Source organism: Marmota monax, unplaced genomic scaffold (assembly GCF_021218885.2).
Source record: "Marmota monax isolate L192 unplaced genomic scaffold, Marmota_monax_Labrador192_F-V1.1 WCK01_AAM20220418_F8-fsc00195, whole genome shotgun sequence".
In the NCBI taxonomy this organism is placed as follows: domain Eukaryota; kingdom Metazoa; phylum Chordata; class Mammalia; order Rodentia; family Sciuridae; genus Marmota; species Marmota monax.
The window spans coordinates 1,232,124-1,256,706 of record NW_026691979.1 but is presented as its reverse complement, the minus strand read 5'-3'; the positions used below and the strand labels follow the sequence as shown (position 1 = coordinate 1,256,706).

General features: G+C 46.7%; 1 protein-coding gene across 2 annotated transcripts in view; it reads right to left on the bottom strand.

Annotated features, from left to right (window-relative positions):
- Csmd1 (CUB and Sushi multiple domains 1) overlaps window positions 1-24,583 on the bottom strand; it is a 1,167,250-nt gene that overhangs the window by 89,156 nt on the left and 1,053,511 nt on the right. For both annotated transcript variants that reach the window (XM_058580132.1, XM_058580135.1), the window contains exons 45-47: window positions 24,116-24,304; window positions 19,928-20,074; window positions 17,222-17,410 (exon numbers count right to left, since the gene is read on the bottom strand). In XM_058580132.1, the coding sequence (XP_058436115.1) occupies window positions 17,222-17,410; window positions 19,928-20,074; window positions 24,116-24,304 (525 nt within the window). The remainder of the gene's footprint in view (window positions 1-17,221; window positions 17,411-19,927; window positions 20,075-24,115; window positions 24,305-24,583) is intronic.

The following is a 24,583-nucleotide window of genomic DNA, read 5'->3' as shown; positions in this document are numbered from 1 at the left end:
GCCCGGAAACAAGCGCTGTGGGACATTGACTTGGGAAGCCGGTGGCCCGAGCAAGGCTGCACCCATCTGACTTCACCCATCTGCTTCCAAAGCTGTTAAGGAGTTACAGCTACAGGTGTGTAAAACACCATTTCTTAGGAATACAAGATGGGGTTTCCTTCAGTGGAAAGCCATGACCTAAAGAAAGCTGGAGAAACAAAGTAGATCACGCAGCAGCTCTGACTGGATAGGTCACTGCCCACACAGCCCACAGATCCCCTGCTGCACAGAGTGCCCTGGATCAGGAGAGCACGACCGGTCCCTGTCTACCTGGCCTTGCTACAGAGAGAAGGCTGCTTCCTGAGACAGGTCAGACCCAGACGCACATGTGGGTCCTGATACTCGGCAAAGGACTTGGCCTATTTCAGTCCCAGTTTCATGACATGCAATTGAAGAATAATAAAAGCTATTTTAAAAACTGGACAACGACTAGTGCTAGCCAAGATATGGAGACTAGAAAGCTAGGGCTGTGGTCCTGGGACGTAGGATGGGCATTCGGTTATGGACAGGATGGAGTTGCTCAAAAGATTAAAAGTGGAATTAGCATGTGACCTGGTGACTCCTCCTCTGGGTAAGACCCAAAGGCCAGATCTCGAAGAGAGAGTCACATGCTGATGTCCTCAGCAGGACGATTCCTGAAGCTGAAATGTGGGAGCAACCCAGGTCCACGGAGGAATGAACGGACAGACACAATGTGGCGAATACGCAAGTAGGACACGCCTCCGCTCACAGAGGAAGGGTGTGTGACACGTGCTACGCTGAGTGGAATGAACTGTCACAAAGAGACCCAACAGTGTGAGTCCACTTACAAGAGGCCCCTGGTCACCACATGCAGAGGGAAGCAGAATACCCATTTCCAGGACCAGGAAGGAGGAGCGGGACTTGTGATCTAGTCACCACCGCGCGTCAGGGTTTTCAGTTTCAGGTAAACCATACTGAAGGTGGATGGTAGGTTGGCTGCAGACGTTATAAGTGTGTTTCACACCACTCATCTGTACACTCAAAAGTGACTAGCTCATTTCCCCACGACTCAGGTGTGTTACACCTACAAAAACTTCAATATAGCATACCTAATAGCGAAGACTATAATTCTAAAAATTGTAACATGATATTATTAATATAATAGTGTGCATAAGTCCCCGATTATGATTTCTAACCTATTTTAATGCACCTGTGTCAATTTAATTGAAATATTCACAAAATTGAAACTTGGGACTTAGTGGGTTAATATGGTAAGTTTGCATCATGTGTATTTTATTTACCACAATAAAAGTAACTACCTGTTTTAGTTGACAGTTTTGCCGCTGTGACCAAAAGACCTGACCAGAGAACCATTTTAGAAGAGGAACAGTTTACTTGGGGTTCATGGTTTCAGGTCTCAGTCCACAGATGGCTGACTCCACTGCCCTGGGCTTGAGGTGAGGAAGAGCATCATGGAAAAGAGGCGTGGTGCAGGGACGCAGCTCAGGACATGACAACCGGAAGCAGGGAGACCTCTGCTCACCAGGGACAAAAGGTAAACCCCAAAGGCTCCTCCCCAGTGACCCACCTCCTCCAGCCACACCCCACCTGCCTAGGGTTACCACCCAGTTAATCCATTCAAAAGATGGACCTGCTGATTAGGTTAAGGCTCTCATTACCCAATCATTTCCCCTCAAAGCTTTCTTGCTTGTCCCTCACAAGAGCTCTGAGGGACACCTCACATCTAAACCCTAACACTGCCTCCACAGCTGCATGGGCATTAGCATACAGCTCAGCAGGGAACAGGAAGTGTCATCAGGCCACAGGCAATCAGCACTGCTCCATTTTAATCCTTTTTTTTTGTTGTTGTTTACAGGTGAAAAATAAATCAGCAGAAGAGATTGAGTTGCCTCTTAAAGGACATAAGCTACTTAATATGTTTTCAACACAAGGACCTTTGGGGAGCTAATAAATTCTCCAGATCATTGACCTGAATATTCAGCTACAGCTTAATAAGAACAACAAACCCAGAGCACAAAGAGGAGAGAAGCATGGCTCGAAACTCACGAGGTGTTAAGTGGTGCCACCACTAGACCACGGCCCTGAGGATGAGAGCCCCTGTGTTCTCCACGCGGCCGGCGGCCCAAGTCATCACGCAGTGTTGCCAGACCAGCTTTCTGGGTCCTTCAGAACTCATAACTAGGGTTACTTGAAAGAACCCAGAGTTTAAGCAACTATCAATTTAAAACCTCAAAGTGGGCACTGAAAACAATAGGAGCTCGGTTTCAGAATAAAGGACCAAAGCCCTTTTCTTGTTTCTCGTATACCCAGGGTGTAAGCATGCAGAGAGTTAAAGATGAAAGTACCAAACCTTGAAAACCCATCTGTGGTGTCTGTTCTAGAAAACGCTCTGCAGGTGTGCCCATGACTCTTTCTTCAGTGAATCAGTGCACAGTACTTAATGGAGGGTCAATAGATATTGTGCTCAGACCAGAAGAACACTCCAAGGCACATCTAAAGAGCTAAATGTCACGGAAACCCTCAGCCTACAGACCAAGCCAAAGTATGTCCACCATTAAACAAAAAGGAGGAGGAGGAGGAGGAGGAGGAGGAGGAGAAAAACCAAGGGAGCAAATACATACCTAGTGATACATAGAGGATAGGCAGACAGACAGACAAAGATAGACAGACAAACAGAAAGAAGATAGATGGTCAGTGGATGGAGGAATAGATGGATGGATGGACATGAATGGATGGCTATATAGACAGAATGATGCAATGATAGATGGATAGATAGATAATTGAATAGATAAATGATTGGTAGATTACATAGACACATAGGTAGATTAAAAGATAAATTATCTAAAACGTATCCCATAAAAGTCTCAATATGTAAAAGGAAAATTAGGAGTGAACTAAAATATAATTATAAATCAAAAGAATTAGCAAAATTGAGAGACCAGATTCCTTGGTGATAGTAATTTAAAAGTAATAGAAATAATAAAATCTGAGCCTAAGTACTCATCATAAATGAAAATAAGTGGAATGTAGTTTCTACCAGTTAGAGGTCATCACCCACTGGAGCATCAGATTCCTTAAAGCATATACATGAATATTGGAAATTAACAGCTCAGCCCTTCACATTAACAAGTAACAATTCTAACCATATACCTCAAGGTTGACTCTAAAACCAGAGAAAGACCCTGGAGCACAGGATTGTCAGTGACTGTCCCTCTTCCAAAGGCCTCCGGTTCTAGTGCCCCCACACAATTCTCTCGGTGCTTAAACTCAACGTGGTTAACTTCCCTACTGAAACAGCTCAGGAAAGCCAGCCTTTCAGTATTCCCCTACTGGTCATGACTTAGAACAGATGGGGGCATACTCCAAGGCACGAGTCTCCCCAGATCCCAGACTTTCAGTTCCACTTGAGCTCAGTGTTGGTCAGAGGAAGTCTGAGACGACAAGCATGAATCCAAAGCAGGCTAGGATGGGATTCGGCTTTTGCTGGCTTTCCCTGTTGTTGAGAGGGACCTCGCTCATTCTGCTGGAAGGCCAAGTGAGGACAGACCACAGAACTGACTGTGGTGGGGACAATGGGCGCTCTAGTCCTTGACTCACCATGGCGCTCTCATTTTATTTTATCCTCATTTCTTAAAATTTTCAAATAAAACACCCAAGAGATTGATGTCTTCAGTAAAAGAATAAGCAAAAGTTGTTCAACGACAGGAAATGCAGGTATTCATCAAATGATTCTGGATTGAGTGCAGGCTGAAATTTGACCATGAAGGTCACGGTAGAAACTGCCAGCTCTGATGGCTGCATGGTGACAGAGACTAAGGGGAACAAAAGGTTGCACTGCACCGAAAACTGGGAATTTACATAGACCTATTTGTCCTCATCTCCTCTGGCCTTAGGCATGCATGGGATGAAGCACCAGAGTTTTTAACAGTCCAATTAAATCATTATTTAAATGTTGTGGTCAGTTAGGTGGCTAACAGGAATGGACTCAGGAAAATCCACCCAGGTTTTCTGAGGTTGGTGGATTTGGCAAATCCTCAGCCTCGTCTCTTGCTCACCGTGAACCCAATGGTGAGCCTGGGGTTGGCACAGGGAAGAGGGTCACAGACAGTCAGTGCACAGATGGACGGCAGATGACCCTGTGCTGAGATCATGGGTAACTGTCCTGGCCAGGCATGGTCTCCGTCACTCCCCCAAACACTTGCAGCACAATCAAATCGCTGCAGAGCCTCTCAGCGTCTCCCAGCCCCACACCCCATCCTCTGGCCTCAGTGCCTCCCCACTGCAAGTCCAGGCCTCCCTGCCTGGCCCACCGAAGCCTTCTCCAGGCTAGGGCTTCCTTGAAGTTGGCAGATGGCCAGGTGGCTGGGGCAAGCCCCTCTTGCAAGTGAAGAAACAGAAGCCGAGAGACACTGAATGACTTTTCCAAGTCCCCACAGATTGGGTGTCAGTTAAGAATCTGAATTTAAATGCCAATATGCCCAATCTAAAATCAGAATGAATTAGACAGAAGAAAGAAATTAAAGGGATACGAAGAGGAAAAGAAGAACTCAAAATATCCCTATTTGCTGATGACATGATTCTATATTTAGAAGACCCAAAAAAACTCCACCAGAAAACTTCTAGAATTCATAAACAAATTCAGCAAAGCAGCAGGATATAAAATTAACACCCATAATTCAGCTGCATTCCTAAACATCAGTGATGAATGGACTGGAAGAGAAATTAGGAAAATTATCCCATTCACAATAGCCTCAATAAAAGTAAAATATTTGGGGCTCAATCTAATAAAAGAGGTAAAAGACCTCTACAATGAAAACTACAGAACCCTAAAGAAAGAAATTGAAGAAGACCTTAGAATATGGAAAGACCTACCTTGTTCTTGGATAGGCAGAATTAATATTGTCAAAATGGCCATACTTCCAAAAGTGCTATACAGATTTAATGCCATTCCAATCAAGATCCCAATGTCATTCCTCATAGAAATAGAAAAAGCAGTCATGAAATTCATTTGAAAAAATAAGAGACCCAGAATACCCAAGCAATCCTCAGTGAGAAAAGTGAAACAGGAGGCATCACAACACCAGACCTTAAATTATACTACAGAGCTTCAGCAACAAAAGACAAGTAGTATTGGAACCAAAACAAACATGAAGACTACAGAATAGAGGACACAGAGGCCAACCCACATGAACACAGTTGTTCCTCCTAGACCAAGGCACCATAAACACGCACTGAAAAAAGACAGCCTCTTCAACAAAAGGTGCTGGAAAACTGGAAATCCATATGCAACAAAATGAAATTAAACCTTTCTCTTTCACCCTGCACAAACTCAACTCCAAGTAATTGAATAACCTACACATTAGACCAGAGACCCTCCACCTACTAGAAGAAAAATAGGCCCAAATCTCCATCATGTAGGCTTAGGAATCAAAGTCCTCAACAAGACCCCTAAAGTGCAAGAAGTAAAATCAAGAATCAATAAATGGGATTTCATCAAACTAAAAAGCTTCTTTATTGCAAAGAAAACAATCAATGTGAAGAGAGAGCCTACAGAATGGGAGAAAATCTTTACTACATGCACCTCAGATAGAGCATTAATCTCCAGCGTATATAAAAAGTTCAAAATAATTAACATCAAAAAACAAAACAACCAAATAACCCAATCAGTAAATGGGCAAAGGAACTAAACAGACACTTCACAGAAGAAATACAATCAGTCAACAAATACTTGAAAAATGTTCAACTTCTCTAGCAATAAGAGAAGTGAAAATTAGAACTACAGTGAGATTTCACCTCACTCCAGTCAGAATGGCAGTCATCAAGAATACAAGTAACAATAAATGTTGGTGACAATGTGGGGAGAAAGATTCACTCATACACTGCTGGTGGGACTGCAAATTGGTGCAACCACTCTGGAAAACAGTACGGAGATTTCTTAGAAAGCTTACAATGGAACCACCATTTGACCCAGCTATCCCACTCCTTGGTTTATACCCAAAGAACTTAAAATCAGCACACTATAGTGAAGCAGCCACATCAGTGTTTATAGCAGCTCAGTTCACAGTGGCTAAACTAGGGAACCAACGTAGGTGTCCTTCAACAGACGCATGGATAAAGAAATTGTGGTGCATATACACAATGGAACATCACTCAGCCAAAAGAGAGAAATCATGGCATTTCCAGAAGATAATGGATAGAACTAGAGACTGTCATGCTAAGTGAAATGAGCCAACCCTAAAAACCAAAGGCCAAATGTCCTCTCTGATATGCAGATGCTGACCCACCACAAGGAGGTGGGGGATAGAAGTTCCCTGGATTAGACAAAGGGAAACAAAGGGGAGGGAGGGAGTGGGAGTAGGAAAGACAGTGGAATGAGCAGACATAACTTTTCTATGTTCATATGTGAGTACACGGCCAGTGTAATGCATATCACGCACCACCACGAAAATGAGAAGCGGTACTCCAAGTATATATGGTGTGTCAAAATGTACTCTACTAGAATTCTTCTATTCCTCCCATGCTCTCCCTCCCAGTCCCACTAGGGAGGGGGCAGGGGAGTAACAAGGGACATCATATCAAACTACACGTATGAAGGCATGAATGGGGTGTCAACATACTTTATATACAACCAGAGATATGGGAAATTGTGGTATACATGTGTATTAAGAATTGTAATGTGTTTTATATATAAAACATTACCTTAGATTAGGTAGAGGGAAGTGAAAGGGGGGGAGTCAGGGGATGTGGGGATAGGAAAGAGAGTAGAATGAGACAGACATTATTACTGTATGTATGTGACTCTATGACCAATGTGATTCTACAGTATGTACACTCAGAAAAATGAGAAATTATATCCCATCTATGTATGATATATCAAAGTGCATAAGTGCATTCTACTGTCATAATAACTAATTAAAACAAATAATAAAAAAATTCTATTGTCAGGTGTAACTAAAAGGAACAAGTAAAAATTTTTAAAAAAGAGAATCAAATGGCTGGAAGTCTTAGGCCTCAAACCACAAATAAAATGATGAAGAAATCTACAAGAAAATTTTGTTAGATCTTAAAACAAGGGGAAATTGTGTGTTACAAATGAGTATGGTCGTGGCATAGGCAGACATGCCCCCCTCAACACACAGTTACAACCCAGCCTCATGTCAGCCACAGTTCTAACAGGCCCAGGGGGTGCACCTGCCTGCTGCCCGGAGCCCCACTGTGGCCGGTTGCTGTGGGTAGCTGCAGATGGTGGCTCACAGGTCAGCTACCTCTGCTCCCTGCTGGTCAGGCAGGGGTCTCTCCACCCTTTCTCAGACCCAGACACGGATCAACCTCAGATGTTTCCTCTTCAACTCATTCTTTCACCAATTCTGGTTTCCTTACTTCCTCCTGCCCTCAAATAGTGGCAGTGACCACAGCCTCCAGCCCCGTCCTCTCCCCTCCGGCCCTCCCCTCACCTCCAGCCCTCACACGAGTATGCCTTCCATCACAGGAACCTCTCACAGTCCTCCCGTTGGCCTATTTTACTTTGCTAAGTATCCGTGGCATGCAGTTCCATCCTTAACGTGTTGCCTCATTATTTACTTACCAGGGCATGTTAAAGGGAATGTAGAAGGAGAACGGAATCCACCCGGTGCTGCACACTGCACACTGCATGCTACTGTGGCTTACGGCCCACAAAGAGACCTACTAATGAGTTTAGCAAGTGCCAATTAACTTGATAGTCTTATACACAATTTATATATTACAGAGACCCTTGGTGGGATATTAGAAGGGTTTTGTATATCTGGTAAATGGGCCAGCATTTCCCTGTAGGTTAACAGTGTAATTTTAAATTTTTTTCTACTTAAAATAATGGAATATTACCTTGTATTCTTTACATATTATCTTTATTTTCAATAAAAAAATATTGAAGCAAGTGTATTATCTTAAATGTATTATTTACAATGTATCATCTTAATTTTTCCATGTCTTTACATGTCTGTGTCAGTTAAATTTGCTGTATTCACTGCTTTGATACCTATTTTTTTAAAATAAAGAGCCAGTGACCTGCAGAAATATCAAATAATAAAAAATATTTTTTAAATAAAATGAAATCAGCACAGTGAGGGTGCACCCTGCCCACCTCACTGCCACTGACAGCGTTAATATAACAGAATGCTGACGGGAACGACATTCTTTAGTTACGTCACAATGTTAAAACGGCTAATTCACTAACGAGACCCAGGCAGCACGTCCACTGCGATGGACACGTTCTCCATCCTACCACCTCACACTGACGTCCACTCAGGGCTCCTTCCCCTGGGCTCCCTCTGCTGCCCTTGCCCGGCTGAGGGACTCGGCCCCGTGGCCACGCTGTGTGGCAGCACTGTGATACCCAGTGTCCCAGCCTCCAGCCCCACGTGTCGAGCTCTTTCAGCCACACCACAAAGACTCTTCATGTGACAGACCAAATTCAATATTTGATTATTTCCCTTTCTCCTGTTTTCCACCCAGAAAGAAAATCTTGTGGCCTACGTCACCAGTGCCTCCAATTTTCAAAATCACATACATCAAGATCAATACCACCACTAGCACTTTAACCCAGTATGTGTGTGTGTGTGTGTTTGTGTGTGTGTGTGTGTTTGTGCTGCACGGGTGCCACCACAGCGTCCGACGCACTTCTGTTCTATTATCTTTCCTCCCATTCTCAGATGTCTCTTTATTTAAGAAAAGAGCTTTTTTTTTTTTTATCTCCTGGACAAAATCTCATCTTCCTGCAGGACTCTGACTCCACACACCTTGGATGTGAGTCCCTGTCAGGTGACATCGGCGGTGCTCAGGATAAGCAGGGACAAGGCCCCAGACACCTGGCTCACACACTTGAGCAAACTGCAGAGTCACAGGAGCCATCTGAGACTCCATCTTCAGATTTAATGTCACAAAGGAAGAAAGAAAAGAAAGCAGCTTCGAGAGGCAGGGGAGTGGGTGGTGAGCAGGACGCTACCCGTGGGCCAGGGCCCTGGGGAGGACAGTGGGGCGAGGTTCTGGGAAGGGTGTGTAATGGACAGTCTAGTGACCATGGCTGTGGGGCAGAAGGGGAGTGAACGATTAAAATCTGCAAGAGCTGTGGAGTGGCCTGCCATTACTGTGCACGCACGAGGGAAACAAGAGTGACCAGAGATGGCAGATCAACTACTTTTGGACACACTGGCTTGTAAAAATGGCAAATGGTGTTGAGAAATAAGTTCATTTTAAAAAGTCCTCAAGACGAGCAGCAAACACAAGAGGGATCTGATTTGTTCAGGTGTTCAATTGGGGTCAAGTCTCACAGTCCATCAGGCACTTCTAGGTGTGGGGCCACCGGGGTGGCCAGGCTCCCCAGAATTGCAGGGTGGTGGAGATAAAGGCCAGGAGGGAGGCAGCTGGAGTGCTGGACAGTCCAGGACACAGCCACGGAGAGGTGGGATCTGCTGCAAGGAGGGGACAGAGAGCTGAGAGCAGAAGTTCTGCTGGAGCAGCCAGGACCTGCCCGTCTATCAGAGGGTCACCAGGCCCGGGGCAGGCGGAAGATGGCGCATCAGAGGGTCAGACAAGGCAGTGGTGTTGTGCAGGGGAAGGCTGGGATCTGTGACAGAACGTGGTGTGGACGAGGAGCCAGCCGAGAGGGGAGAGGAGCAAGCCAAGCCACCACTTGGAGGGCCTGGCTTCCTTGGCTCCGGGGAAGGCAGAGCACCTGTGGGAACCCTGGGAGCCGTGGGATCAGCTCTGCATGGACACAGAGGAGAGTCCAGGGTACAGAGCCTCAGGCACCAGCTGAGGAGGGCCAGGCAGCAGGGAGCCTCAGGGGGAAGGGGTGGGGGCTTGAAGGCGGAAACTGACGGGACTTGGTTCCTGGGAAACCCAGAGCTGGGGGCCAAAGGTTGAGGGCCTCGGGGAGACAAGGGAGGAAGAATGGATTTCCTGGAGTGGAGAGTGGCCGTGTGTGTGTGTGTGTGTGTGTGTGTGTGTGTGTGTGTCTGGTGCTGTCCATGGTGCAGCCAGACACAGGGGCTTCAACCCAGGAACGGTTCTCAGCTCTGGAGCAGAAAGCCAAGGACAGGTGTCGCAGGGTTGGCTCCTGCTGCCTCCACGTCTCTTCCCCATCATGGCCCTCTCTGCGTGACTGTCTCTGTCACCATTTCCTCTCTCTCTGAGGAGTCCCGCCTTTCTGATCTGGCTCACCCGGCCTCCTTCCTCACGGTCACCTCTGTTCCAAGGCTGTACCCATCAGGAGCACACTGGCTGTGCGCAGAGATCCCCGAGTGCTGGAAGCTATTCCTGAAGCACTGCCATCGCTGCTCTGAAAAGCTGAAGACACCATCGGTGGCCTAACTGCAGGCTGTCTCCCCCGACGTCACACATGTCAGCAATCGCGTGAAGGAAGCAGTGGTCAACATGCCGAGCCACATGGGTTTATCTGGATCTTCATACAGACAGCAGTTTAGGTCCAGGCGCTGTGCAGATGCCAGAAAACAGACAGGACACCCTCTGGCCGGGGACACATGCAGTCTGTTGGGGACTTGCACATGTATCCACTATAGCTCTGCCACTCGGGCCCCGGGAAAGCTGGGCCCTGGGGGCTCAGGTACATGGGAACCTCTGGAGCGCCTTCCGCAGGGCTGGGTAGAAGCGTTCCTCTTTAACAAGTGCTCCAGGTGATTCTCACAAACTTTGAGAGTTAAAAACCCCTGGTCAAGAAAAATGGACAGACCCAAGGACAAAGCAAAGCATAAGAGTTGGATAAGAGCTGGACCTTGGGACCCCAGGGTTGGAGTGCCAAAGGCACCCTGGAGAAGAGAGATGGGCTTACAGCAGCGATGAAGACGTCCGCACACTGACAGAGCCCCACCAAGGCACAGAGAGGGCGGGAAACCACACACCCACCACCTGGAGGGGGGTGTGGACGCCCTCCCCACCGGCCCTCCAGCCTCGCTGCAGGCACTGCGTTCCCGGGACAGTGCTGGCCCCCAGCATGGGAGAGCTCACTTCTCCACCTTTAGCTTTCCGCACTTCAGGGGGTTGAAAGCCTCAGGCTGGCTCCTGTCCCTGGGGAGTTGGTCCCACAGTGACCCACATGGTCGCTTCCCTGAGGGACAGCTCTCCCTCCCGCCGGGGATGACTCTTCAAACCATCAGTCTCCCCGTGGAGGCTGTGGCTGTGCCTCCTTAAGGAAGGACATCACCTGTTCACCTGTTCTTCCTGGACAGGTGGCTTCAGCCTCACACAGGGCATCTCACTGTCTCTCCTCTGCGTAGACTGACTAAGGAACCATCATTTCCAGAGTCCCGCATGCTGGAGTGGGAAGTTGTGTGACACCTCCCTGATCCCTGCCCACGCAGCTCCTTGCCCTCCTCTCCAGAAGTAGAAGACAGGCTCAAGGTCCCATCCCCTGCTTTTGAGACACTTGAACATGCCACATCATGTTGCTTCTCCATGTTAAGCACTAAGCCCACATCATGGGAGTTTGCTTTGATCCATGGGACAGGGCTGATCTATTTTCCTATAGCCACTCTTTCCCTCGGGCACCTGAGTCTCTTTGGGAATTTATTACTTTGCATACTCCCATGGTTCTTTGTCCAGAACCCCTGGTATTATGTAAAATTATGCCTTATGCATTCTTCTGCTCACTGCTGCTTTAACCACTAACCACATTTCAGATCCATTCAGAAGCAGGAAGCTTTGTGAAACACGGTGTGGGCTAAGTGTGGGTGGAGGAAACGCATTATTTAATTTAATGAATGAGCATGCTGGGTTTTAGCTCATGGTCGAGGAAAATTTCACCTGCAGTAAGATGTCTGAGCTAGGATCTGCACACTGTAGGAGGCATCGACACCCGCTGAGCCGCGCTGGGCACCCTGAGCTGATCCAAGCCACAGCCTTCATGTCAGGGTCCACAGAGGTCAGCCTGCAACTTCATACAGCTGACAAGCTCAAAATGACTTCTGCATTTTAAAACAACTGTGAAAAACTTAAAAAACAAGATTTTGTTGTTGACTACACGTGACCCACAAAGACTGAAATGTTTACTATGTGACCCCTTCAAGGAAAAGCTTGCCAATCCCTGACTTCAGTTATCATGAGCAAGAGGGGAAACCCGTCACCAGCTTAGTGACATAAATATCATCGACTTTAGACATTTGACAATGTGCTACCTGGCAGCAAGTAACAAGCACACCCTGGAAGCCCTTGCCAACGCCCCTGTGTAGGGTCAGAGTTCTTTGTACCAGGCACCTATTTTTACCTGGTGCTTTTATAAGGGTTTCATGCCAACACTTTCATTTAATCCTTCAAGCAAAACGGGTGGGGTATTATTGGCCTCTCCACTGACAGGCAGAAAAGTAAAACCTGGGAGAAGCAAGGCCCCTGTGCAGGGCACGGTCCGGCAGTGCTGGGTGGGAAGGGTCCATCCCAACATTGTGAGTCAGGATTGCCATTCCCATGACCATCTATTCAACTCAAATCCCATAATAACGAGAAAGGTTGATTTGATCAAGGGTAAGTAGGATAAACCTCACTTCATAATATGATTAATGGGATTTAGCAAGTTTGGGCTCCAGGGACTATGTGGATTCACATCCTGGTCATTTAGAGCATGAGTGACGTAATGCCTACACCCTGTCTGTATACACGCACACACACGCATACACACGCGCACACACGCATACATGCGCACACACACGCATACATGCGCACACACATGAATACACACCCCCCCACACACACACCATGGGATCTGACATTTAGAAATTTCTATTAATTGAATTCATATTTAAATCTAAAGTACCAGAAATATTGAGATATTATGAAGACACAGAAGATGGACAATTTCACAGAGACAAATGAATGTGTATATGAAAATAAGGCTAAAGTCATAATCACCTATGATGGGTGCACTCACAAGAAGCATATGTAAGACTTACAAAATACTTCCTTTATCCCAGGACTCAGACACAGTCTCCTAGCACTTGATAATAACATTTTTATTATCAAGGTATCATAGAGATAACTCAGAGGCCTGGGTTCAAACTTCGTCTCAGGCAACTTGTCATTGTACTTCCTGGTTAAAGGTCATCCTTGGACACTGAGACTATAAAGATTAAAGAGATATGCAAGCAGACCCACGTGAATCACGTCTCTGTCCACCATCTCTTCAGCTCCCCCATATCCTTCAAAACAGGGTGTGTTAGCAGAGAATGCTTTTCCCTGTCTATCTTAAAGGTCTGACTTTAAAACAGAAGCTCTACGTGTACTTTTCTGAGACAGATCATTTTTCTTACCCCTCATTGCCTGCAGAAACACCAGCAAAGCATAAATAAACAATAGACCGAGGCAATGCCAAGCTGAAGCTCCGGCTTATTCAGGGTTCTGAGAAGCAGAGCTTCAAAATAAATAGCTACTCGGGAATCGCTCTGTCTTCACCAGGGGCAGCTTGAAAGCGTGCGCTGCGATGCCCCCGTTTAACTGCATCCTTGAGATAATGCAGACATTTCAGTTCCAGTTCAGCCTCCTCCTCTAGATGAATGAGATTAGTGCACTGATAATGAAATAGCTGCTTGGCAGAGTCTCTTGCTTCAAGGCAGGAAATGAAGCCTGCAGGACAGGAGATATGCCTGGCTTTGCAGAGGAGGACAGAAACCAAGGCGGCTTTGCTGAAAGCAATAACTTAAAAGGTCAACAAAGTGAGAAAAACATCCTGGAGTTCTCTGAAACCAATAAATGGACCTGGCCTGATGACCAGTGGCCAGCCCGTTTGATCTGCAAGCTAACTTCAAGTCTCCAGGATTCTCTGGAGGAAGCACTGCCCCAGCTCTGCACCCTGAGCTCACCACCCCCAACTTCTGCAGCAGGAGCCTCATGGGCCCCATCACAAGCCTAATGGAAACAGCTACCATTAATGAAGAACTTGAATGGCAGGAAACAGGGAGGGGGGGCAGGGCTGAGCAGCTGTGACCCTCACATCTGGCCTCCAGCTCCAAACGTGAACAGCTGGCTCACAAAATTCTGGCTTCTCCAAGTCCTCTGCCAAAAATTGTCAGTGAAGACAGAAGAGAACAAAACAGATTCTGGCACTAGATCAGAATCTTTAAGAAAAAAGATGCTGGGTACATTAAACTAATTTAAGCTGCCTCTCCTTTCTGAGGGTTTAAAGAACTCCGGGGTCTCTGTGCATCAGACCCCCCAGGAGCCGCTGCCCAGGAGCTCCCGCGGGGAGCACAGCTCATGGAACGGACACATGTGTGGAAGCCTGATTGTTGCCCCATGGTCTCAGAGCTGAACCAGGCTCTCTAGGGCCTCAGGAGAAAGGCCACAGGTACCCAGCTCTCCCTCCCCTGACCTCTCTGTGCTACCGTAAGGGTCTGTGGACACCATTTCCCGAGTCCTTCCTTTATCCACTTTCTTGCTAAACCTACCTTCCGTGTATCTGCTCACGTCTTCATATCCCTCAAACACACATTCATAGCTTTCTGGAAACCCTGATTTCCAGGGAGGATTCGATCCAGTCATGCCACCGCCCCCCATGCCACAGGGGCTCTACCTCTCGGAAATGCAGATGTGATTGTCTTCCTGGCACCTTCACAGATTCACCAACCAGTGAGCAGAACCTGAAAGTCTCCAGAATGTGCATCTGAGGGCTTCCATGACACCCTGCCTCCAACATGACTGCCAAGTCGAGCTCAGATACCCCACGTTTCACGCCTGTCTCCGAGCTCACCAGCACACTGAAGTGAGGTGCCACAAGGCTTGCTCCCAGGGGGCCTTCAGAGCCTGAGGAGCTGCAGTGTCTAACCAGGGATAAGACTGAAATGAAAACAGCCACACCTTCCCTACAACTGAATCAGGTTTCAGTCCATGCATGCGGAAGTCTGCCTTCTGCAGCCATCTCAGGAAGGCAAGTGCCTAACACAGCACAGATAGCTCTCCCTTCAGTGCGTACTGCAGCAACGGCAAGCTGACCCTTCAGGTTAAACTTAGATCAAGTCTGAGGACTCTTCAGGCAAGCCTTCCACATGCCCATTCCATGAAGGAGCAAAGTATGCTACCTAACTCTATTCTATTTACATATTACAAACTCCTTAATGATGTTCACCTGACCAGGCAATCAGTTTTACTACTTAAAATTTTAATTTTATTTTTTAAAAGAAAAAAATATGCTTAATTACACTACATAATTAAAACGATCCAAAAATTCTGATTTTTATTCTACTTTTTTGTGCTTTAAACATTATATCATACATGATAAAATATTTTTTATATTACCACAGGTAACATGCTACTTCCACAAATTGTACACATCTAAGGGAGGATCTGAAAGACTCATGCGGTGACTAAACTGAAGTGCCCATGACATGGACCACTCCAGATGGTACCTGCTGCCTGCAACTTGACTGAAACCTGCCCAGAGGGCAGGATGGGATTTCAGAACCACACTGACCATCAGCATGCCTGTTAACTTCATGCCCTTCCATTTAAACAGGTAGATTAAGTGGAACTGGATGGTTTTTAAGGTCCCTCCAGGTCTTAAAGATGAAAATTTATGAAGAGAACAAATCACATTGACTTCCTGTTTATGTGAAAGCATGGCAAACCAGAGGAAGGTGATTCTCAGGTGCCATACCTCAAGATCAGATCACACGGGCCGTGGATCTTCAAGGAGCCATCTGAGGGGCAACATCCTCACTTCCTTTCAGCAGGCGCTATGTGACTGGTCCCAACCTGGAGGCCAGTGCTTCTGGGCAGTGCTCAGCACAGCGGAGATGCGTGGCTCACAGCCACTGGATCTTGCCCCCGACTAAGAACTCCAGAGGGCTTGGTGCCAGCCCATGCCTGTTCCCAGCCATGAACTCCACACTGAGTAGCTCTAGGCAGGTGGACGGGGTGGAAGCCCACCAGCAAGCCTCCGGCCATCCTGGGTTCCTCCTTCTCATGGAGAAGCCAGCCGCATCCCATCTTGCCCACAATCTCCAGAGCCCCAGAGCTCCTCCCTGTCGGGAAGGCAGACTCCCGCTGGCCACCTTTCAGGGCACTCCTCGCCCAGTGCAAGCCCCTGCAGAACCTCTGGGCTCCACCCTGAGCACACGTATCTGGGCTCAGGTTGCCACAGCCCTGCAGGACTTGATCCTGGGGGTCTTCTACAATCCCTCTTTGGAGTCCATGCTGCTGTTGGGGTCATTACTTTTCCCCTGGCACTCTGTTCCCAGTGCCAACAGGTTACAGACCACCAGGCACCCACATTGTCAGCAATGGATTCCATGGCAGAGAGTCATAAAATATTTAAAGCTGATAAGAAGTGGACCTTCTTCCAAAATAAAAAGTGCTTTTTTAAAGAAAAAAAAAGCATCATTCCCAATGAGACAAACTTCCTGAGTCTATATTTATGCTTATATTATATTAAAAAAGAATTTCTGGATGTAAACCCTAAATAACACAGCTAAGCATCTGGTCACTTTCCATGGGTCACACATACAGGAGCCATACACATCTGTCACTGTCACAGAGCAGTGCCAGGAATTCCACCATTTCACGTGGAAGAGACCCAGGGAGCCCATGGAACCCAGAATGGGCCAGGACCAGCTCTCAAAGGCTAATCTATTTCATTAGGAATGTGAACCTTGTAAGAAGAAGCTATGAAAATTTCATTACTTCAAAGCCTTCCATCAAAAGTAAAATTCTTTGAAAACTTGGTTTTTATGCATATGATAGACAAAATGAAAAAAAAAAATCCAAGAAGCATGAAATACTGAAATCAATGTTAGCAAGCCCTAGATTTAAGTGGCCCAAAGAGAATCAAAAATAAAGCTGACAACTCAAAGGAGCATTTAAACTTAAAACAAGGAGAAGGGTTTTCAGTAATAGACTACTTTAACTAATACAGTGGTCAAGAAAATTTATTGTGAATCTTAATGGGACGACACATTCTTCTATTTCACAATGAAGTGAGGATTAAATAACTGCTCAGAATCCAGAGTGTTCATTCTCTGAATTCAGGCTGTTGTGCTAAGCCACGCCTCCTGGAGCACCGGGCATCTGCCTGGCAAGTGCCAAGCTGCATGTTTGCTGCTAGAAGGCAACCTTCAGTGTCTCCTCACCTCGTAGCCCAGCTAATGCTCCACTCACGTTTAGAGCATGATTAAAACAGAACATGGACAGACCTCAAGGTTGGGGAGGCAAGCACGTTCCTTACCCTGGCAGAGGGGCATGAGGGCATCCCACTGATACATGCCAGCCGGGTTACGCCTGCAGGTTGCATTGCTGTGGCCAACCATTCGATATCCAGGCTTGCAAAAGTAATGCACTTTGCTTCCAACAGCTCCCGAGGTCCTGTTTAAAACACCGCCATTCTTCAGCGTGGAGGTCAGGCTGCAGTAAGGGGCTGAGGGCATGCAAACACAGGTAAGTCAGTCACACACTAGCTCTGACGGCACCATCTCCCTTGGCCAAAGCGATACAGAGGAAATATCTCCAGTTTTTAAAAAAATGGGCAATGCACACCAATACATGAAGTGCTTCTAAAAAGCATCCCCAAAATCTAGAGTCAAGAGCTTGTCCCTGGTTCTGAGTTCAGGTTCAGACCTGTGGCCATCTGGCCCTGGTGAGTTCTGGGCAGCAGGCCCCAGGGACCCAGGAATAACTAAGGACAGGAACATGGAATACGTGTGCTGGAGGCTCCCGGCTGCTTTGGAGGCAGAGGTTTTAAAGGCCCGCATCCCTGGAGGTGTCTGAACATCACCTCACAACCTTCCTTAGAAATGGTCAGAGGGCCATCAGGGCCTGCCCAGGAGCGCAGTGAGCATCTGGCCCTGGTGGTCAGCCATGCTTCCACAAGAGGCATCCCAGACAACTGTTCCTAACTGGGTCTGCCGTGGGACATTTCAAGTCTTTACAACAGCCTGGTTTGGTTGAGGAAACCCGCTGGCCACTGTGGGAATCCTCCATGGCCCCTGTGGACCCTCCGCCCCCTGCTCCACCACCCATGCAGCTCCCATTTCCAGCTGGTTTAGGCTGAGCTCTTACTTTGGGTGAACCAGAGTCTTTGGTTCAGAGAAGCACCGGGCACTCTGACCACTGACCTCCAGAGTCACCGGGTGGTGAAAAAGGGAAGGAAAACAGGGAGACTGCCTGACCGCAGGCCTGCTCCCAGGTCAGACATGAGTGAAGAGTGGGACACCTTGAAGGGACGTGGGAACATGAGGCTGTTGGGGGTCAGCAGCGTGGAGGGCTTCGCCCAGCCTGCCAAGGATGCGATTTGCAGTGATGGTCTAACTGTGTTCTGGGGGCTGCCCTCCTGTGACTCTTCCTCTACCACCAGGCTCTCTGGGGCTTTCGTCCTGGTTTCCTACCCAGGTGATCAGTCGTACTGTGCTTGTGGCCAAATGACTGACAGCTCACCTCTGTAAGGCAAACGCAGGCTGGGGACAGGATGCATGGTCACATGGCCATATTACAGGGCTGGGGCTCCTGAGACCACATCTAGATGTTTCAGGGACACTTTAATTTAATCCCTTCTTGAAAATTACTGGGGGCTAACATTTAGCAGAGTTCCTGGAACCTCTAAGGCGTGCAAAGCTCTGTGCATTCCGTGTGTTTCACCCCTCACATGCATTTGGCTCTAACAGGCACAGGTCCAAGGGCTGGAAGTGCAACCTTACAGCCACCTTCTCCTAATGCAGGGGATAAGAGGACCCTCTTGTTCAATGAGTGAAAATCCCCTCCTAAGGGTGTTAGAACAAGATCGATTCCATTCACAGTGATTCCTGCACTGACCATCTGTGCACAAAGGATGTGTATTCAAGGCTTGAGAGCCTGATGATTCGTCTGTTCTTCAGACAAAGGTTCTGACGGAGGCAAACGCAACCACTGCTCCAGACTTTGTAACCACAGTTTGTGTGCATTTCACTACACGTTCCCAGGAAGACCACCTGAGCTCCAGGCCAGTTGAGCCTGCTGCAGGTTTGCTGCCCCTTAGGCATTAGGAGGTCCCCAGCCAGGGAGCCAGGACCCTTCCCTTCTAGCCTCCTTCCTGTGCCCTGTGGGGGATCCTCACCCTGAGATGGGAGCTGCCACAGTGGGACCTGTGCCTGGACACTGGGCACTTAACAGCAGCCCAGCAGCTCTCCAGGTGCATCTCACAGGTGACCACAGGCACTGGTGGCTGAGGTACCGTGAAGGATCTAGATGTTTGTGCCTAGTAACTTTCGTGTCCTCAGGAATTTAGATACTCTCCCAGTTGCTTCTGTAGGGCAGTACAAGCACTGGTGTGGTCAAAGCAGATTAAGGATTGTGCACAGGATTTGATATTCCCTAAATGTATTGGCCAATATGATTATTTATTGATTAACCAATTAATTTAATAAATACACATAATTACTGACAGAATGATTAAAGTATATAAAGGACAGGCAAGACAATTCACACTGTTAAGGAAAGGCTTACATGAAACACTTCTTAGACACACATGTGGGTGTGGCACACAAGCACACACATGGGTGTATCATATGTGAAGACAAATATGCATAGGTCAAATGACACGTTCACTAGTAAAAGATTATTATTATTTCACAATTTATAGCAATGCAATAACATCCTGTTTGTTCCCCGAATGTTTAAACACATTCTAATGTCAGTTTCGATTATACTATTTCAACTTTTGAGAAATATCTTTGCTGCCTTCAACATGTAATTCAATGACTAATCATTTTCATAATAAATTTTAAACAAATTGCCAATGTGGCTTGGAGAAACCACTTTGAGGAATTTCCCGTCATGCTTTCTTTTGCAGTTCATTATTAATGGTCAGAAATCAGATTATTAGTGGAGTCTCAGTCCAGTTTTTCAGTTTAATGGAGATCACTTTGCTACACTCATCACCAAGTCCGAGCCATTTACCCACCTGTGTAGCGAATCCGGAATCCCTTCTTGCTGGTCGCGTGGTCGGTGGACCAGCGCAGGTACAACTGGTTGCTCCTGCTGGTGAAATTTGTTGGCTCTGTATGGTTCCCACTCAAGACCACTAACAGAGGGCTCTGCCCAGACGGCCCTGGAGGGAACGAACACAGAGCTGAGGTGTGGAGTAGCACATTCCACCAAGTACAGGCTACTTTAGGCCCTTGATTAAACTGGTGTCTATGCGGACAATGTGTGGCTATTGATTTTCAAAGTGAGATAAGAATCCCAAATAATAACATCAGTAAGAATTCCCTAATGAAAATAGGACCACCTAGGAAAAAAGATGTTTATGTTAATAAAGACACAGTACCTCAATGAAAGGTGTCGATGAGACAGCAGCAACTGGAGAATTGGAAGTGATTTTGATTTTTGTTAGTATTAGTATGTACAGTGTGTATGGATATGAGAAACTGGAAACCCTCCTGCAGCACTAGTGAGGGCTAAGCTAGAACAATCACTGTGAGGAGCAATTTGGCAATATCCAGGGAGATTGGGGATTTAATTTTATTTCTATGTATCTAGCAGAAGTGCACAAGTTATTCATATAACACAAATGCATATTCCAACATCACTTCTCATGATAATCCTTGGATCCCAACTAAGAGTTTAGAATTTTAAGAGAGGATATTGAAAATGTCATAAAAAGAAATTAAATCATACAGCAGCTAAAACTGATAAAGTTGATGTACATGTTATCAGCATAGGTAATTCTAAGAATGGTATATTTATGTCTAAGAATATTCACTTGCAGATAAATATTTTTTGCATCTGTGTAAAAGTACAAAATCACACAATCTATAGAGGTTAGTGTGGTGTGTGAGTGTGTGTCTGTGTGTGGATGATGGAAGATGGATAGAAGGAGCCAGATAGAGAAATAGGTGGGTGGTAGATAGATGGCCCACACTGGCAATCCCAGCAACTCTGGAGGTTAAGGAAGGAGGATTGCAAGTTCGAGGCCAGCCTCAACTTATTAAGGTCTTTAGCAATTTAGTGAGACCCTGCCTCAAAATAAAAGTCAAAAAAGGACTAAGGATGTATCTCAGTGGTAGAGTACCCCTGGGCTCAATTCCCAGTACAAACAAAAGAAATTCTGATAGATAATGGATAGATGATAGATGATGAATGGATATACAAGAAATAAAAAAGTTGCATCTTTTTATATATTTGAAAATGCCCCCCCCCCCAAATACGTGAAATGTTAGTTAATTTTAAGTACACAGTTAAGGAGAGCGAGTGCAAGCCAGCTAGCATCGGGCTTAGCGGGGAGATGGGCGCTCTGACGGGAGAGGTGCCTGTGGAGATGGAAGCCACACTCTCCTCGGGGGGCCTGAGACCCCAGCACCAGCTCCCAAAGCTCTGCTGCCTTCTCTTCACGCCCCCGGCTCACTCAGGAACCGCGCAATGGAAAGGGAGAACCCGCTCATTGCAATCTATGATGCCCGTGTCAACAGGCTGATGGACACCTGTCTGCGAGAGTCACACACAGAGACTTTATTCATGCAGGAAGGTGATGAGAAGTCGCAGCTTCACTGTAGGTTTTCTAGGTTGCTCAAGGTCTCCATAAGTTGCTGAGGCTGGCTTTGAACCCATGATCCTCCTGCCTCACAGCCTCCTGAGCCGCTGGGATTATGGGCATGCGCCACGGCACCTGGCCCAGCTGGACCATTTCTCTTCGGGGCTCAATCGTGCTCACCCCAATCACATGTTCAAGTCCTGTTCCCAGCACCTCAGAAAGTGACTGCACTCGACGTACAGGCTTTAAAAACAGGTAATTGGAACTGAGTTCTCAGGGTGGGCCCTGATCCAATCTGACTGGTGCCCTCACAAGGACCCAGACAAGAGGTAGACGAACTCACAGAGAGATGCCGCCCACAAGCCAGAGAGAGGCCTCAGAGAAACCAGCCTCTTCCCCACTTGACCTGGCACTTCCAGCCTCCAGGGCTCTGAGAGGTAATTTCTGTTGTTTGCAACACCCGGTCGGTGGCACCTTCTTAAGGCCCAAATAAGCACATGCAGAACTAGTGCCAGCAGCCAAGGAAGGGCTCTGCTCAGCAATAGCACACTCCTTCCTGCCAGAGACCATCGGGGCGTCCTGGAAGACACTTCGGGAGGAAGCCTGTGCTTCAGACCCGAACAAGACAGAGCGCCCTGCTGCATGCAGGCTGGCTGGTGGTTGTTTAAGGAGATAGTGTACAACATTCTGAAATAAAATGCCATTCAGAAATTAACTAACCTGAACACAGGGAATTTTAAAATGTCATTTCAGTGGCAGACGGTGAGCTTCAGGAGCTGTTAATCCACATCAAATCCCTCCCCACTTCCCATGTGTTCTTCCTAGGCTGCAGCAGGCTTTCTAGGACTCTTCTTTAAAAGCACACACCCAACTAGCCTGTGCAGAAGCAGCCACCAGAACAAAGGGACACTGTCATTTATGGTCACCAGGATGGACACAAGCAAGTATTCATCCAGGATGGACACAGCAAGCAATCATCAGGCACCTGCAATCTTTATTCTGACACTTTTCTCAACCAAGTTCTACAAAGGTTAAAATCCTATTTTTAAAAATTGTGGGACTTTCACAACTGAGTCACTCCTGGGCTCATAAAATTTAAAATCAGTATATTCAACGTGTTTTCTGTCCACTCAGACAATAAAAGAGTCTCTGTCTAACCTAAAAGGAGATGTACATGACATTTACTGCAGCAAAAATGCCATTGCTTAAAAAATGTTATTCATATAAAACTCTGACATTTCACTTTATAGAAAAATCTTTGAGAGTAGAACAATACAGTCATAGATCCTTGATAATTTTGACAGTAACTGCTATGACATCGTCTCTATGGTCTACTTTGCTTATTGTTTATGATGGGCTTGGTCTGTCTGTATTTTGGGAAATCAAATTGCAAGTAATTAGAGCTTAAATTATTGATAAGAATTTTTCTTCTGAAATTAAAACACATAAAAGTACCTTCAGCTACATTCCAATTCAACTAATGTGAAATAAAAGAGCAAGTATAAATTGACAATAATATGTACCTGTGTTTAAGGACATGTGGCATGTATAGGAACCTGCGTGTGTACACATGTAGACTCACAGCAGTAGGGAGCTGCGACCCTTGTGTGCACCCCTGGGACACCTGATGGGCCTCAGCATTACACCAACCTGCCTCCCTCCTGGGTCTAACCAGCACTAATTCTGCACTTGCATACATTGCCTTCCTCTTACAGACTGAGGGGAAAGTCTTCAAGTGCGTGTGTGGATGTACACCTCAAAACAAACACAAACACCCTCCTGGCCCCTGGTGCTCTCCGGTCCCCTGTTTCTACACATAACATGGGAGTTTGATTTCCAGTTTAGTGGTTAGTCTTCAGAAACACACAAACTGGTTCACGTGGGTCTATCCACACCAGCAACTGACTATGGTGGCTCATCGAATCAGTGAGATGTATACAAACCACAAGAGCGGAGCACTCTTCTCACTGAATCATGGTGTAATTGAACTCAATAACCAATCTGTCAAAACATGAGAAAGCCATTATTATGTTCAGACATTACCATATCCTGGTCGACCACCTGGGCATGGTGATTCTTCTATTTGCACAAAGAGGATTATCAACAGCGGCTTCATTTCAATTTGACAATTCAACCATGTGCACCATTAAGCTAAATGATCATTAGAATTGTATAAAAATCACAAGTTTTTTTTTTTTTTTTTTTTTTTGCTGAATACAGTATTAGCATGTGTTTAGCTAACTATTTTATTCTTTTAAAAACTGTAAACATTACAGACTCTTGCTTTACCAGCTGGAAGTCTCTGTGAGCCTCTGTTTTTGTGCATTTCTAGTAAAACTGTCATTCCCAGTTATTAAAATACCCAAGACTTGTTAATTTTCCTAACATACCTAGTGAATCATTAACACCTGGGAAAGGCTGCCTGTGATCACCTGCTGTAAATCCCCACATTAAAGTAAAGCGTGGGGAGACTGAGGCCCCCAGGTTGCTGGAACTCACAATCTGAGTGGCCGCTGTGGTTTGATTAGTTTGGGGAAGATGTGATGTAACTGAGGAGGATCCACTAGGTAGGTGTGTGAACGAATGAATCGCTGCTGTGCAAAGACTGAGGAATCTTACCATCAAATACTTCCAGGGCATCAAACTGCTTCTCGCTTTGGAACGTGTCCACAAAGATGGTGATGTTAAAGTTGGGCTCCACCTTAATGCTCCAGGAGCATGTCTGGGAGTTGAAGTAGTTGCCTGGGTACCCTGGGCTGAGGATCACTCCAGAAGATTCTGTCCGGACTTCATTCGCTGGGCACTGTGCTGAAGAGAGAAGTACCCACAAAGCTGTGCTTTAACAAAGTGACCCAGCTTCAAGAGGACAGTTTCTCTCCCCACACACACAGGACAGGGAGAAGGAAAGGCACCGTCCAGAGCTCTGGCCAAGCTCACGCGGTGCCCACCGAGGCAGCCCCTGGAACAGCAAGCAGCACCCCCGGCCAGTACCGCACAGCCTGCGCAGGCCTCTGCCTGCTGCGTCCCCCTGCGTCTGGGCAGGTTCCCTGTGGATCTCATCACAAGACCTCAGATATTCCCATCACA